Source organism: Hylobates moloch, unplaced genomic scaffold, assembly GCF_009828535.3.
Source record: "Hylobates moloch isolate HMO894 unplaced genomic scaffold, HMol_V3 SCAFFOLD_21, whole genome shotgun sequence".
In the NCBI taxonomy this organism is placed as follows: domain Eukaryota; kingdom Metazoa; phylum Chordata; class Mammalia; order Primates; family Hylobatidae; genus Hylobates; species Hylobates moloch.
In genome coordinates, this window is record NW_026652296.1 from 11,851,526 (window position 1) to 11,869,139 (window position 17,614).

Here is a 17,614-nt window from a genome sequence, read left to right on the forward strand (position 1 = left end):
ACTTTTAAAAACAATTATAATAAAATATACATAACCTAAAATTTACCGTCTTAATCATCTTTTAAGTTTACAGTTGAATGGCATTAAGTACATTTACATTGTGCTAAGGCACGTGTGATTTTTTTGAATTAAAATTAATTTTAAAATCTTAACCACAGAGGTTACAACTACCCTGGCAGGGTTATAGGAACAAAATGTCATTTTTCAGAAATCACAATCTCAGCGATAGTCTTATTTCCAGGAAAACAAGGTTTTGTGCCATTAAAACAACAAAACACCCTGTCTAAATACACAGAATTCCCCCACATCCACTCAGTTGAGTGTACTTCTACATGTTGGACCTGCAAACCCACATATTACCAAATCAGGCATGGGAAGGAGGTTTGTCCTCAATACCATGTATTCAGATCATTTCCAAAAGGCCAGCCTCCTTTACACAACCTCTAGAGAGCCAGTAGTGTGGATATTGGCACTAGTTATCCTAGCAACCCCAGGACATGGTACTGAAGGTTGCAAATTTCCTTTTCTTAGGTAACCCCATTCTAGAATCAACTTGAAGATGTGAAAACCAAGTAAACTGACTCATGGAAGTAGCAATTTCTACCCTTCAAGCCCAACTTTGTATATCTTATTACACACATAAGAAAACAGAAGAGAAATGCCCAAATGACTAATAGCAACCATTTTGCTCATGGACCATAAGAGTTGTGACACACAGGGTCAGAGAGCTGTGTCGCATGGATCTTGCCCCTCAGGGAAAAGAATTCACCAAGGAAATGCTCCAGCTTCCACTAGAAGAGGCCCATGAAGTTGTGGGAGATCCAGCCCATGAGGCTGGCGGCCAAGCTATCAGCTTTTAGAAACCTGTATCTATAATGCCAAGGCTCTGCTTGGGTGACAAGATATGTCACTGTGACATGCCAGAGGGGTGCTGCTGCCCAAACTCAAATGTAAGTCTTCCTTCCAATCACGGTTACCTTGTTAGAGTCAAGTTTAAGTCCTAAACCTATCTGAAGCAATAAGGTCTTCGCTAGCATTGGTGTTGGCCTGTGAGCTCTAAAACAATCTGTTTTGAAATGCCACTATAGGCCAGGTGCGGTGGCTCACGCCTGTAATCCCAGCATTTTGGGAGGCCGAGGCAGGCAGATCACGAGGTCAGGAGTTTGAGACCAGCCTGACCAGCATGGTGAAACCCTATCTCTACTAAAAATATGAAAATTAGCTGGGCATGGTACCACACACCTGTAATCCCAGCTACTCAGGAGGGTGAGGCAGGAGAATTGCTTGAACCCGGGAAGCAGTAATTGCAGTGAGCCGAGATGGTGCCACTGCACTTCAGCCTGGGTGACACAGTGAGACTCTGTCTCAAAAAAAAAAAACAAAAAACCAAACATAAAACAAACCAAACACAAAAGTTACACCAACTACAAAGGCCCATGGAGGCCAGATGGGAAATGTCAAGAAAAAACACGGTGGGTGTAAGATCAAAGAAAGACAGGACCCCCTCTCCACCCAGTACAGGAAGGGGTGTGGCAGCTCCTCAGCTCCAGCTGACTGGAATCTTTAGCGGCCCTCAGCTCACAGGTGCTAGTTGTTCTGATTTTTCCAGAGGTCGAAATCCAGATTTTAAGTGAAACCTCTGATTGCAATTCAAACACCTTCAATTGTTTTAAAATTATGTTAAATAGAAAAAATAATATCTGGTGTTCGATAGATCAGTAGGATGACTACAGTTAACATTAACCAACTGTACATTTCAAAATAGCTAGGAAAGAATAATTCAAATGTTCCTAATATAAAGAAAAAATAAATATTTAAAGTGATGGATATCCCAGTTACCCTGATTTGACTATATGAAAGCATCCAATTATCAATGCACCTCAAAAATACATACCGCTATATGTATCAATAAAAATATATTTTAAAAATATTATGGCTTAAATAAGACTGGTTTGCAAGCTGCCTAGCCCTGAGGCTACCGGTTTGCCAATTTTGCTTTAAGGGATGGAGAAGAGCCGAGGAGAGAATGCTTCAGTGGCTGCAGAAAAGTAGCTGCAGGGGATAAAAGTGGCTTTTAAGGACTGTGACCAGTGCTATGAGGACAAAACATCAAGTTTTCTATAACCGAAATGTTGTCCAGCCAAAGAACAAAGAACTAAGGAGCCAGAGGACTGAAGTTTCAGGCCAAACTCCATTATAAATTTTACAGATGAAAATCAAGATCCACAGAGGTTACAAGTTATTAAGTACTGGAGATGGGACTTAAACCCAGAAAATCAGGCTCCAGAGTCTGTGTTCTCCTGGATACCTTGACTCTTAAACAAGCATATGGAATTACTCTGTAAACTATAAATGCAGAAGAGTTTAAATGTGTGGTTTTCCTAGCACTGATACTAACCATGAATGCTACAACCATGGTTCAAAACACTGGTGTTTTACTGCTCTGTGAACCCATCCAGCTGGGAAGGCTGGTTTACAAGCCTTCTGAAATCTCCAAACCTCGTGTCTGGCCTGGCATGACCACAGCAAAGGTAAAACCTGGTTTTGGAATGGGAATGAGCAAGGGTTGACAGGACTGGCAGCAGCAGCAGTGCAGGGCACAGGGGCCGAAGAGAGCAGCCCTCTCCTGTGACCAGGAAAGAGTTGCTACCTGGAAGAGTAACTGCAGAAACCCAAGAAACTCCAGTTGCAAATCCTATGTTCACAGATTTTCTTTAGTTTTCTAAATTTACCCTTAAGTATTCCCACAAGAATTAGGAATTGTTGCACTTTCTAAACTACTCTTTGTTGAAGAAAAAAAAATCTTGAGGCCAGTCCCAGTGGCTCACGCCTGTAATCCCAGCACTTTGGGAGGCTGAGGCGGGTAGATCAGTTTAAGCTCAGGAGCTCAGACCAGCCTGAGCAACATGGTAAAAGGACTTGGAGTCCATCAAAAAGAAAGAAAGAAAGAAAGGAAAGAAAGACAGAAAAGAAAAGAAAGAAAGAAAGAGAGAGAGAAAGAGAGAAAGAAAGAAAGACACTCTTGAAAAGTCTTCTCCACTAGGCCCAGTAGGGGCCCAGATGATAATGGCATCTTTGTAAGGGATGGGAGGAAGCCCATGGAGGGGCTGGGAGAGGGCGGCCTGACTCAACTTTTCTTCGGACAGATCACTCTGGCTGCTGTGAGGATAAAGAGGAAGGTGGCCAGGACAGAAGCAGGGAAACCAATCAGGAAGTTACTGCTAATAATCCAGCCTAGCAGCAATGGGGGCTTAGAGCAGGACAGAGCCTGTGCAGCTGGAGAGAAGGCACAGTCTGAAGCACACCAGCACCTTTTGTTTTTGTTTTGGAGACAGAGTCTCACCCTCTCACCCAGGCTGGAAATGCTCAAATAGCAGTAGTCTCATATGGCCCAACCTAAAAGTTGGGTTCTTGGTATATCTGGATAATGCAATCTTTTTTTTTTCCATTAAAAGAGGGAAGAACAATCCCATCAAAAAGTGGGCAAAGGATATGAACAGACACTTCTCAAAAGAAGACATTTATGTGGCCAAAAAACCTATGAAAAAAAGCTCATCATCTCTGGTCATTAGAGAAACATAAATCAAGGCCCGATGTGGTGGCTCATGCCTGTAATCCCAGCACTTTGGGAGGCTGAGGCGGGCAGATCACCTGAGGTCAGGAGTTCGAGACCAGCCTGGCCAACATAGAGAAACCCCGTCTCTACTAAAAACACAAAAAAATTAGCCGGGCGTGGTGGTGCATGCCTGTAGTCCCACCTACTCAGGAGGCTGAGGCAGGAGAACCGCTTGAACCCTGGAGGCAAAGGGCGCAGTGAGCTGAGATCATGCCAATGCACTCCAGCCTGGGCAACAAGAGGGAAACTCCGTCTCAAAAAAAAAAAAAAAAAAAAACCAAGAGAGAAATGCAAATCAAAACCACAATGAGATACCATCTCACGCCAGTTAGAAAGGCAATCATTAACAAGTCAGGAAACAACAGATGCTGGAGAGGATGTGGAGAAATAGGAACGCTTTTACACTGTTGGTGGGATTGTAAATTAGTTCAACCATTGTGGAAGACAGTGTGGCGATTCCTCAAGGATCTAGAATGAGGAATACCATTTGACCCAGCAATCCCATCACTGGGTATATTCCCAAAGGATTATAAATCATTCTACTATAAAGACACATGCTCATGTATGTTTACTGCAGCACTATTCACAATAGCAAAGACTTGGAACCAACCCAAATGCCCATTAATGATAGACTGGATAAAGAAAATGTGGCACATATACACCATGGACTACTATGCAACCATAAAAAAGGATGAGTTCATGTCCTTTGCAGGGACATGGATGAGGCTGGAAGCCATCATTCTCAGCAAACTAACATAGGAACAGAAAACCAAACACCACATGTTCTTACTCAGAAGTGGGAGCTGAACAATGAGAACACATGGACACAGGGAGGGACACATCACACACCAGGGACTGTTGAGGGGTGGGAGGCAAGGGGAGGAAGAGCATTAGGACAAATACCTAATGCATGCTAGGCTGAAAACCTAGATGACGGGCTGATGGGTGTAGCAAACCACCATGGCACACATTTACCTATGTAACAAACCTGCTTGTTCTGCACATGTATCCCAGAACTTAAAAGTATAATATATATATATATATAAATAATATATATATAAATGATATATTATATATATATATATTTTTTTTTTTAAAGGAGGGAGAAAAAGGAACAGGGAAAAAGTGTGCGTGGCAGGGTGCCTCACAGATAGCATGGCACAGCCTGATACGGCAGAAAGAAAAGACACAGGTGTGAGACAGAGCTGGGTTCAAGTCCTGGCACAGACATCTATTAGCTGAATGATGCCAGATGGGTTATTGGGTTATTAAACTTCCCTGAATCTTTTTTTTTTTTTTGAGATGAAGTCTCACTCTGTCACCCAGGCTGGAGTGCAGTGGTGCCATCTCGGCTCACTGCAACCTCCGCCTCCTGGGTTCAAGAGATTCTCCTGCCTCAGCCTCCCCAATAGCTGGGACTACAGGCACGTGCCACCCTGCCCGGTTAATTTTTATATTTTTAGTAGAGACAGGGTTTCGCCATGTTGGCCAGGCAGTTCTTGAACTCCTGACCCCAGGTGACACACCCGCCTCAGCCTTCCAAAGTGCTGGGATTACAGGCACGAGCCACCGCACCCGGCCAACTTCCCTGAATCTTGATTTCCTACTCTAAAAATGGGAGTGATAAAAGACAGCCCCACATGCCCCAGAGACCATAACTAGGCACCATGAGTGCAGATAATTCTCTTGACACCGCCATGAGAGAGCTCTTGGTGGTGACTAACGCGGCGACTGGCACACAGCAGGTGGTCAATAAATGTCAGTTCTCTTGCTCTTATTTTAAAACAAGTCAGTATTAAAGCAAAATCTCTAGTGGGATCTCTAGTGGGATCTCCGTTGGATCAAGCAATGCCAAGGGAAAACGAGAATGAGTGTAACCCTAATAATAATAATAACAATAACAATAATAATGATGATAGCTGACTCACTGATTGCCTCCTAGTGGCAAGTGCTCATTCAGTCCTCACCACAACCCAGGGAGGCAGGAACACTCTAATCATCCATAACTGTTTAACAGGTGAGGGATCTGAGCACAGGGAGGTTAAGCCATCTGCCCACGTCACAGCCAGAAGTGCTACTCTGCAGTCAGGATCCATGCCCAGGCAGTCTGTTGGAGGGCCAGCACTCCTGAGCCACTCAACGATGACAGAAGTAGGACGGTGCAGGAAGAGGGGCATACGGCACAGCATATCTGCTCCACTTTATTGCTCCACATCTTAACAGGCGTTGCCTTCCCAACTGCCAATGGGGCAATTAGCAACAATTTCCAGGCTGGAAGTGAGGGAGACTGGAGCAGGGTAGGGCAGCTGCAGCTGAAAAGCCGCGCTGTCTTTGCGGGAAATCCTTTCTGGATGTTACCGCTCGGGTCACACACCTCCATTCACCAGCACCTCTGACACTGGCTCATATTCTCTCTTCCACTCCCAAGGCAAGTCCAACAATCACCATCACCAACCTCAAACCCAGCACTGCCCAACAATCCCATCTAGCCAATGCCCCCAGATCCCACAGTAACCCTTCCACACTCCTCAGACATCTATCTGTCGCAGGCTTCCCCCACAGAAACCAACGCTGCCCCCAAATTCCTTTAGCACCCAGTCACCTGCCACATCCTCCTCCACTCCAAGCCAGCCTGGTGAGGCTGGTCACACTGACTCTTCTCCCTATATGGAACTAGGGCACTTCCAGCTCCTTCCTCTTCTCTCCTCCCAGCTGACCCTCTCAATTGCTCCCAGTAGAACCTGTCTTTGTCCTGTCAAACCTTGAGATGGCCAACCTCTCGGCTTTCCTTTTTCCTCATTTTCCAGGGTAGATCCCATTAGCAGGACTATTATCAGATGACACGCAATCAATAGCCTGGACTCTCTCTGACCTTTAGTCTTAACTTCTGGCAAAATCTCAAACTTAGATTGTACTAGCGTCCCCTTTTCACCTGACTCCACCTAAGCAGACCTCTGACAACAGGGCAGGTTGGCAGGCCTACAGAGCCCGAATTACCCACCACGAATGAAACCTGAAATGCTGCCCAGTAATTTGGTCACCTCTCACTCTCCACGATGGCTACTGCACATTTCTCCACTCTCAACGGCCCATCTCTCCCCTCCCAATCATCGCTGTTCTGCTGCCGTCCTCTTTACTCACAGCCAATGGAGTGGCCTCCTACTTCACTCAGAAATTAGAAGTGGGCACAAGGAGACTCCCTCAGCTTGCTGTTAGCAAACCTACAACTTGACCCACTTTGGGCCTACTCTCTGCTCTCTCCTGCTATAAGGGAGTGGGTATCAACCCCTCCACCTCTGTCATCTCCCATCCCTACCTGCCTTCTCAGGAACTTCACACTATCCATAATATCTAGAACCTGATCCCTTCTTACCACACTAGGCCACCACCATCACCCTAGGCCAAGCAACCATTATCTCCCACCTGGGCCATCACAATGGTCTTGTAACTGGTCTCCATGCTTCAGCAATTATCCTCCCTTCCACCCCACAGCTTTTCTCAACAGCAGCCAGAGGGATGCCCTCAAAATGTAACTCAGATCACAACACTCCTTTGCTCAAAATGCTCCAGTAGCTTTCCATCCCACTCCGCCTAAAATTAAAACTCTCGATCTTGGCCTCCAAACCTCTACGTGATCTGGCCCCTGCTATCCCTCTGCTCTCGCCTTCTACCACCCTGGCCCTGGCCTACTTGCTCGAACACACCAAGCACATTTCTGCCCCGGGACCTTTGCATGAGCTATTCCTGCTCCTGGGAATGCCCTCCCTCCCCCCAGATATCTCCATGGCTCACCCCTTCACTTCCTTCAGATCCCTGCTCTGATGTCCTCTTCAGGGGACTTCCTCACTACCTAATACTGCCACACCTTTGTCGCCCTGTATCTCCTTACCTGCTTTGTTCTCTCACTTTACTGATTCATTTTTCTAGTCTTTTTTCATAGTATTTATCACCCTTGACGTATTACATATCAGTTCATTTATTATCTGCCTTCCCCAGTAGAACATAAACTCATGACAACAGACACTTTGCCTGTTCTGTTCACTGCTGAATTCCCAAGTACTGAGAATTCTTCAGCACAGAGTGGCAGGCACTCAACATTTGTTGAAAAAATGAAACACTGTCCTTTCTTCTTTCTGCATTGTCAAACCTCTCCTTGAACTGGCTCCCTCCCCAATGACATTTAAACAAGTTCAAGTCTCTTCTACCTTAAAAAAGAGAAAAAACAAAATACTTTTAACATCCACATCTCCCTCCTCCCACAGCCAACCTTCGGGAAAGAGTTGTCTATGTTCACCGTCTGTTTCCTCACCTCCCACGCCAGTCTGGCTTTCACCTCCATCATGCCACCAAAACAGCTCGAGCTAAGGCCACCAATGACCCACATGCCTCTAAATCTGAAGGGCATTTTTCCAGTCTTTACCTGACTTGACCTCTCTGTAGCATTTCACCTTACTGACCTCACTCTCAAATTTTCTCGACTTCGGGCTTCATAACCACATATTTTCCTCATCTTTCCTCCGCTTCTTGCCCATCTCTGCTCTATTTCGTCTGCAGACTCAGCCTCCTCTGCCCAGCCAGAAAAGGCCTGGAGGGTTCTCAGACCCAGGCCTCCTGCCTCTCCCTCTGTATACCATCTCACCAGGCTTCCCATTCCCACCTAGACTCTGCTGACTCCCAAATTCCTATCTTAAGCCCAGGCCTCTCTTATGAATATCAGGCTCATACAACTGGCCACTTCCCATTTCACATGTCCAGCTGAATGCTCAAAGGCAGACCAAACTCCACACATCCAAGTCCCAACTCAGATCAACTTCCTCCCTCCACCCCTCCATGTAGTCCTCTTCCCACATTCCCATCTGGATGGGCAGCATCCACCCAGCTGGGTGAGTCAGAAATCAGAGAGTCAAGCTTATCAATCCTCTTTCCCATGCTCTTACTCGCTCCATCACAAGGTTTTGTTGGTTTCATCTTCTAACCAGGTTGGAAATTCATTTTCTTTGCTCTATTTCTACTGTCAGCACTAGTCGAGGCCACCAATATCTCTCACCTGAACAATGGTAACTGCCTGCGATGGTTTGAATGTCCCTACCAAAACTCTGCTGCAAATTAATTGCCACTGTGATGGTGTAAGAGTGGAGCCTTTAAGAAGTGATTAGGTCACGAGGGCTCTGCCCTCATGAATGGACTAATACATTACTGCATGAGTGGGCTCCTGATAAAAGGATGAGTTCAACCCCCATTTCCTCTCTCGCCTTCCGCCATAGGATGACCCTGGCCAGATGCTAGTGCTATGCTCTTGGACTGTGAGCCAAATAAACTTCTGTTCTTTATAAATCGCCCAGTGAGTAGCATTCTGTTAAAGCAGCACAAAATGGACTAAGACAGACTCTTCATTGGTTCCTTGGCAATCCTTCTGGTCTTCCCCTAAGATGTTCTGAACACAGTGGTCCAAATGATTTTTCCAACATAATACACCTGGTCATTCTATCACCTGCTTCCTGGTTTAAAACTCTTCAGTGTCATCTCACTGCCTTTGACCTAAAAAATAAAACTCCTAGCCATGACCTCCAGGCCTTGCATGTTGGGGTCTTGGCCTACATCTCCCACTCCATCTCCACTCTCTTTGCTCAAGTACAATGTTCCAACCACACACTGGCCTCTTTCAGTTTCCCCAACAACTGTTTTCCTCTCTGCCATAGAGCCTTCACTCAGGTTGTTCCCTCTGCTGAAATGCCTCCTGCCCCCAACTACTTAATTCTCACTCATCATTAATTCTCACTGAATAAGTGAGACTTCCTCAGGATAGTCTTCCCTCACCCCTCTGTTCATTGCCCTTGCAGAACCAGGTTTCTCTCCTTCAGTACTTCTCTCGGGTTGTTATTATGACCTAGAGGGCATATCCTCTGAACAACGCCCATCTACCCCATTCAACTGCAGACTCCTTCAGAACACAGTCCTTGTTTGTTTTGATCCCTCTGCATCATGACACCAGGGGTGACACCCAAATAAATATCTTCTGAATAAATGTTGGACCTGGTTTAGTCAACAGGCAAAAGGGTTATATTCAGAACAACAAATATACACTGACCACTCCCTAGGACGGAAGGAAAACTTAAGAATTTTGTGTCCTAGCACAAGAAGGCTGTTCTCCTCACAAAGGTATAAAACCTAATAAAATATCAAGCCAGAAGGCTTGTTTACACCCAAGACACTAAACAGAAATGAGCTCACTGGAAGATTTCAGAAATGAATCAGCAAACGCAAAACTATTTTTTCTAGGATAACCTTGCTGGAAAGAAAGTCAAGTATTTTCCTGGCAGGCCCCCTAAGCCTGGTGAAACTGGCGAGAGCTAAACACAGCTCTGAGCTATTTATATAGGATACTCCATGTTCTTGCTGATTAAGTACACATTTTCACAAATTCACTCTTTTTCATGAAGAATGGTCTTACTGTTTTCCCTAGCACTGCTTTCAGACTCTCCCCTGAGATTTACAAGTACAGGATAGAACTCTAAATTCATTCCATCCAACCACTGCTTTACTCATGTTGGAGACTTACAAAAAGATCTATAAATCAACTAATAGGGGAGGCAGAGAAAGGCAAGCATTCAGTTCCTTTTCCTTTAAAGACTGCAACACCGGCTGGGCGCGGTGGCTCACGCCTGTAATCCCAGCATTTCAGAAAGCCGAGGCGGGCAGATCACGAGGTCAGGAGATTGAAACCATCCTGGCTAACACGGTGAAACCCCGTCTCTACTAAAAATACAAAAAATTAGCACAGTGTGGTGGCGGGCGCCTGTGGTCCCAGCTACTCGGGAGGCTGAGGCAGGAGAATGGCATGAACCCAGGAGGCGGAGCTTGCAGTGAGCTGAGATCGCACCACTGCACTCCAGCCTGGGTGACAGAGCAAGACTCTGGCTCAAAAAAAAAGATTGTAACACCAATGCCTCTGAATTGCAGCAGGTCATCTGTTAGGTGCCAGGTACTGTGCCAGTTACTTTTTTTTTTTTTTTGAGACAGAGTCTCGCTCTGTCACCCAGGCTGGAGTGCAGTGGCGCAATCTCGGCTCACTGCAAGCTCCGCCTCCCAGGTTCACGCCATTCTCCTGCCTCAGCCTCCCGAGTAGCTGGGACTACAGGCGCCTGCCACCTCGCCCAGACAATTTTTTGTATTTTTTTTAGTAGAGACGGGGTTTCACCGTGGTCTCGATCTCCTGACCTCGTGATCTGCCTGCCTCGGCCTCCCAAAGTGCTGGGATTACAGGCGTGAGCCACCGCGCCCGGCCTTGTGCCAGTTACTTACTGCACTAGTTCATTTAACTTTTGCAATAATCCTGTGACAAAGGTATTATTATCTTTATCACCTTGGGAAGCTGCAGCCCAAAGAGGGATCACTGGACTATCAATAAGCAAATCAAAGTTTCAAACTCTCAATCAACTCTCTGCCAATCCTACATATAAACGCTTTTCAAAAATCAACAACAATCCAGTTTTTCGATGCTGCTTCCAGACAGATAACCTCCTCCTGAAGAATCCATAGTGGTTTTCAACAAAAAGTAATCTTCCAGGGTCCTGAGTCCTGTTATTTCTCAAGATTTTTATGATACATAGCACTTATAAACAAAATGTCTAATCAAAACACTAGAATTTGCTAAAATTAAAGGTTTTATTCTGCATTTCAATTTAAAGTCTTATTTGTTATGTCAATTTATTTATTTATTTTTTAATTTTTTTTTTTGAGACGAAGTCTTGCTCTGTTGCCCAGGCTGGAGTGCAGTGGCGCCATCTTGGCTCACTGCAACCTCCACCTCCTGGATTCAAGCGATTCTCCTGCCTCAGCCTCCCAAGTAGCTGGGATTATAGGTGTGCGCCACCACGCCCAGCTAATTTTTGGATTTTAGTATAGATGGGGTTTCGCCATTTTGGCCAGGCTAGTCTTGAACCCCTAGCCTCAACTGATCCGCCCGCCTTGACCTCCCAAAGTGCTGAGATTACAGGCGTGAGCCACCGTGCCCGGCCATGTTACGTCAATTTAGAGATGTTTTTTATATTTTTCAAATTTCACAGTAATCCTCATGATGAGAATGGTTTTTCTGAACACATCAAAATTAGAATAACAGGATCACATGGAAGAAAAAGCAATTTATGTATCATATGGACACACAGATGTCCATATGATAAATGCCCATTTGTATGTCTTATACACATTCATATACAACTAAGATTTAGGAATATACTTCCTTAACTGGATCCCTTAACAATCTTTAAAGTCTTTTCTACCTTTAAATAAACAAACAACTCCCAGGAGCCACTCCTTCCTCCTCTTTACAACACAACCAAACTTTGGGAGAGTTGACTATGCTCACCATCTATTTCCTCACCTCCCACGCCTCAACCCATGCCAGTGTGGCTTTCACCTCCATCACAGCATCAAAAAAGCTCAAGCTAAGGTCACCAATGACCCATCCACATCTAAATCTCGTATATTAAACAGAGGAGCAAATCTAAGAATGGATGTTATGATCTACGTGAAGCTACATCATGTGCTGCAGCTATGTTTCCCCACCCAGCTGTGTGGATATGGATGGGCAAGTTGCTCTCTTCCTTAGCCTTGGTCTCCCATTGCCTGCTGTACCCAAAGAAATGAATCACAATCCAGAATTAATAACAGGTCACAACTCCAGAATTAATAAGAAGGAGTTTACTGCTGATGAAGAGATATCATCAATTAGAAAAACTGATTTAACTCCAGCCTGGACAACAGAGAAACCCCGTCTCTACCAAAAATAGAAAAATTAGCCAGGTGGGTGGTATGCCTCTGTAGTCCTAGCTACTTGGGAGGCTGAAATGGGAGGATCACCTGAGCCAGGGATGGAGAGGTTGCAGTGACCTGAGATCACACTCCACCACTGCACCCCAGCCTGGGCCACAGAGCAAGATCCTGTCTCAAAAAAAAAAAAAAAAGAAAAGAAAAAAAAACTGAATAACTCAAATGAAGCTTATGTGTAACCAGCTCTTTACTCTCATTTCCTTCTTTCCATTAGCCCCTAATTAAAGTAAACCTAGTATATATGTAGTAAAAACCTGAAGAAAAGAGCTGTGATCTTTTTGACTCAAGGCTTTCAAATATATCTCAAAATTCAGCTATAGAACATACAGTCTCTTTCCTGAAACTCCACTGCGGTATACTGATTGTTTTAAAGACTCGACTGAGTATTTTATACATAACAACTTTCATATGGAGAAGCAAGAAAACATGGTAGTAATAGTTAAGATCTTGGATTATGGAGCCAGATTGCCTGTGTTTATACCCTGGTTCCATCACTTACTGAGTTACCCTGGCCAACTTAACTTCTCTGGGGCTCAGTGGGAACGATGATAATAGTGAGAACTAAATTGCATGAAAAGCCCACGTTACTGTGCCTGGAACTCAGAAATGCTTAGTACATAGTAGATATCACACAGATATAATACAACATGTGATCTTTAAAAGTCACTCAATTTCATATGAAAATATGTATGTTTACTATTCTTTTTAAATTTTCTTGACAATGGCTGAGAATAATGACAACTAGTAATTATAGAGCACTTAGCCATTACTTAGCACTTTTGTGTGAGGGTCTCACTCTGTTGCCTCGGCTGGAGTGCCATGGCATGATCTCAACTCACTGCAACCTCCATTTCCTGGGTTCAAGTCATCCTCCCACCTCGGCCTCCCAAATAGCTGAGACTACAGGCATGCACTACCACACCCAGCTAATTTTTATATTTTTTTTAGAGATGGGGTTTTGCCATGTTGCACAGGCTGGTCTCAAACTCCTGGGCTCAAGCAATCCGCCCACCTTGGCCTCCTAAAGTGCTGGAATTACAGGCATGAGCCACAGTGCCCAGCCATAGATAAATTTTTCCATATCGAATTTTAAGTAGATTATCCTATTAAGCCTCCAAACTTCATATAGTTTAAGAGCAGAAATATAACTTAAAGAGACATCATGGCAGAAGATGAGTCTTAAATAAGACAATCATAAAAGGGAGGTTTAAGAATGTAATTATATTCTCCAACAGAGGGCTGAAAGGTTGAAGATTATTAATATATATCAAAGTTTCATTAACAAGGTAAAGAGCAACAGTGTCCTTGGGTGATGAATACTCTCACAGCCTCTCGATTTCTCCAGATAAAGGCTGGAAGGACACTATCCCCTAATTGGGCAGTCCCTATTTATGCTTTTGGTATATAGTGCAGACGAATCATTGAGATTACTCCAAATCTGCTCCATCGTGATTATCACAATTTTTACAAGGGACAACCCCTGTCTTCATTGAGTTTAGGAAGTTAATACACCAACACAGCCTTTCAGTCATGTAATTACATTCTTATTTATTGCATCTACAAACCAAATAGAGCAGTAAGTCATTCCTGAACGAGGAACTAAGGTTAAGAACATCAAACCAGAGTAATTACAGCTTCTGTGGTTTGTCACAGCTTAAAATAATAATAAAAAAATAGTAATAGCAGCAAGCATTTACTGAGCACCTACTACACGCCAAGTTTTTTGTACATGTCAATTAACTTAATCTTTACAATAATCCTACGAGGAAGGTATAAGATTAAGTAACTTGTCCAAGATCACAAACATAGCAAGTGGAAGACAGAAGGTTTGAACACAGAAGTCTAGAGTCCCAAAGAATACACTCCTAGCTAACATCTACACTATACAGCCCCTGCAGCCCTGATCCTCTCCCCTAATATGCTACAGTTGGTGGAATCATATCACAGCAGCTGTTTCCTGTAAATGCTCTTTATCATCCAAGCATTTCAACTTTCAGCCATCATTTACAGTTCCTCTTATCACAATCAACAACAATCTATACATGGTAATCTCTAAAATACCACATAGCTGCTCCTTATACACTGGCTTGTTTCAGCTTTTTTTTTTTTTTTTTTTTTTTTTGAGACAGAGTCTCGCTTTGTCGCCCAGGCTGGAGTGCAGTGGCACAATCTCGGCTCACTGCAAGCTCCACCTCCTGGGTTCACGCCATTCTCCTGCCTCAGCCTCCCGAGTAGCTGGGACTACAGGCGCCCGCCACCACGCCCAGCTAATTTTTTTTTTGTTATTTTTAGTAGAGACGGGGTTTCACCGTGTTAGCCAGGATGGTTTCGATCTCCTGACCTCGTAATCTGCCCGCCTCGGCCTCCTAAAGTGCTGGGATTACAGGCGTGTGCCACCGAGCCCGGCCCCAAATTTCTCTTCTTAAACGGGACTACTGGACACAAGACTGGGCCCTGAGAGGCAGAGTGAAATATCACCAGGCATTCTGCTGTGTTCAACTCTAAGTAAAAGCAGTCATTTCTATTTAACAGTGATGACACACAATTATTCTCTTAAAAAAGATGGTCACTTAACATTATGCATACGTTCCCTTGATAGTTCCTATTATGCCATTGGCACAACCCCAATTTGTGATTCATATAACCTGTAGTCAAATTACTTCCTATCTAGGTCATTTTTTACAATTCACTACTAAAAACTGAAAACATGCATTCCACAACTTGTATTAGGAAAACTTGAACTTCTGAACAAAGATACGATCCGAAAATATCTATTAAATTCTCAGCGTTAATGGCCCTTTATGACCCAGATGAAAATTTTGTAAGTAGGTTCCAATAATGTGATGCACACTGTGGTGAAAATTTTATGTTAAGAAGTTTTCTGAAGAGAACATCAAAACTTTTGTGCCAAATAACTATTCTGAAACCTCCACAACAATATCGAGAAGATAGAGTCCAGGCAGATTTCAACGTGGAGTTATAAATACCAGGCTCTTGCCTAACTAACAAACTGCTTTGCAGTGCTTATCCCACATTGCTGATAAAACAATACCCAACAGCCTTGGTTATTGGAGTAGAAAAGCTTTAAAAATCTACATCTCAGTAAATTCCTTCCACTGATCCTGAATTTCACGGACTAGCAACTGTTTCCACATTATCTAGACTACCACCTCTGCATCAATAGTTGGCCCCTGGGGGAGTCTCAGGCCCCTCTGAGAATCTGATGAAAGCCAGGGACCTTTTTCCCAGGGAAGTGCAAAGTTCACCAGCCTATTTCTAAATGCCAAAAGAACACTACTCTATACTTTGTAGCAAATGAAGGGAGAAAGGTGATAACAATCTCAAACTCTGTGACTAAAAATCAAACTTTCCATTTGCTCAATTTGTTAGGAAAAACAGGTCTTTACAGATTCCAAACCAAAGACGTTGGGACAGTGAATTAGCTTGAAGACAGCTCTGATCAAATGTATGGATTCTCCCACCAAGAACTCTCTTCTGAAACTCCATATGGTGGATGGTTCTTGCCTTTCAGTACTCAGCTCAAATGTCACCCTCTCGGAAAAGATTACTTTCCTGACCACCTGATTACTTTTCCTCTCGTAAAAGATTACTTTCCTAACCATGGAAAGCAGTCTTCAAGACCTCTTTATCACATTTTGCTCTTTTATTTTCAAAATAGTATTTATCACTATTCCAAAATACCTCATCTATTTTCTTATTTAATTATTTTGTCTCCTCTATTCGAGTATAAGCTCCATAGGGGTAAGGACCACGTCCGTCTTGTTCCCCACTGAATTCCCAGTACCTGGTATGCAGTGCGCACTTGGTAAATATTTGTTAAATGATTAAAACTGAAAGATAGGATAGTGATTTTGGTGTCAATTACCAAGCCTTTATTAGTTAGAATTCTCTCTCTTTCCATAATCTGAGGGTCCATTCAATCAGCAAATATTTATTGAGCACCTACTGTGCGCCAGGCACTGTTGCAAGCGCAAGGGATACAGCAATGAATAAGTCAGGCAAGTATCTTTGCTCTAAAGACCTTGTATTTTAGTGGACTGCTAGGAATAAGCAGATGTCTTGCTCACTACAATGCCTGGGAGATCCAGAACACCTTCTACAATCCTTCCTTGAGGGAAAGAGCTATGGGAGACCCCCAAACGAAAGGAAAACATTCTCCAACGGGCACTTCCAAACCAAGAATCAGGGGTTTCCCTAAACCAGTTGGACGGCTCTTCCTACGTGCTCTGTTCACCTAGGGGAACCCCAATCAGCAGAGCTCAGGTAACGAAAAAACTTGAGGCAAGGGCTACTGTTTCTAGGACTTGGAGGTGGTGAGGGGAAGAACCAGGAAACAGGGCGACATTAGGAATCGTGACAAAAGCCCTGAGCGGGAACCCTGAGGAACAAGCTCTGGTTGTCACCAACTTGCTAGGTGACCTTGGGCCAGTCCCGAGCTGCCCGGGCAACATTTCCCCCGGGGATATAATGAGGAGGAGACCGGGAGGGTGGAATTCAGGATCGGGGGAAAGCGGAGGCCAGGAGGCCGGGCCAAGGCCGAGTAGGATAGGGCAACGGCCGACGTGCTGAGGCCAGCGCGAGGCCGGGCGGGAGCGGCTCACCCACCGAGCGCCACCTGGCAGGCCCTGCGCAGCTGGGAGTGCTGGGGCCGCTTCACCTCCTTGTCGGCTAGGATCTTCTCCAGGGCCCGGGACACGAACATGCTCTTGGTCTGGCTCTCCTGCATGGCCCCGGCCCGGCGGGGGTTGCGGACGGGCGGCGTGAGCGAGATGGCAAGCTAAGCTGCGGGCCCGGCGTCCCGGCCGGCACCGGCCGCGTCCGTCTGCGCCGCCCCGTCAGGAAGCGACACCTCGGCCCCACGGCGCCGCCATGTTGGAACGCGTCACGTGACCACGTGACTGGCAAGGCGGCTACGGCCCCTTAGCGTCCGTAGGCCCCGTGACCCCCAGCGGGGCGGAGCCTACTGCTGGGGGCGGAGCGGAGTCAGGTGGGCGAGAGACAGAAGGCGAGGGTAGAGGGAGGAAGAAGAGAAGGGGAGGGGAGTCGGCATGGGCGAAGGGTATAGGGGACGTGGGGGCTAAAGAAAGGTGAAAGGGAGGAGAGGTGGTGATGGAGATGAGAGGAGAAAAGCGCAGGGTAACGGGAGAT

The 17,614-nt window shown here is 45.0% G+C and overlaps 1 protein-coding gene across 3 annotated transcripts in view; it reads right to left on the reverse strand.

The window, feature by feature from the left end:
- The window catches only part of ARFGEF2 (ADP ribosylation factor guanine nucleotide exchange factor 2), a 115,559-nt gene extending 98,196 nt beyond the window's left edge, over window positions 1–17,363 (reverse strand). For 2 of the 3 annotated variants that reach the window (XM_032142285.2, XM_032142284.2), the window contains exon 1: window positions 17,072–17,363. In XM_032142285.2, coding sequence (XP_031998176.1) covers window positions 17,072–17,192 — 121 coding nt within the window. In that variant the 5' untranslated portion in view covers window positions 17,193–17,363. The other variant, XM_058432751.1, reaches the window with a different exon arrangement.
- Between the last annotated feature and the right edge of the window lie 251 nt (window positions 17,364–17,614).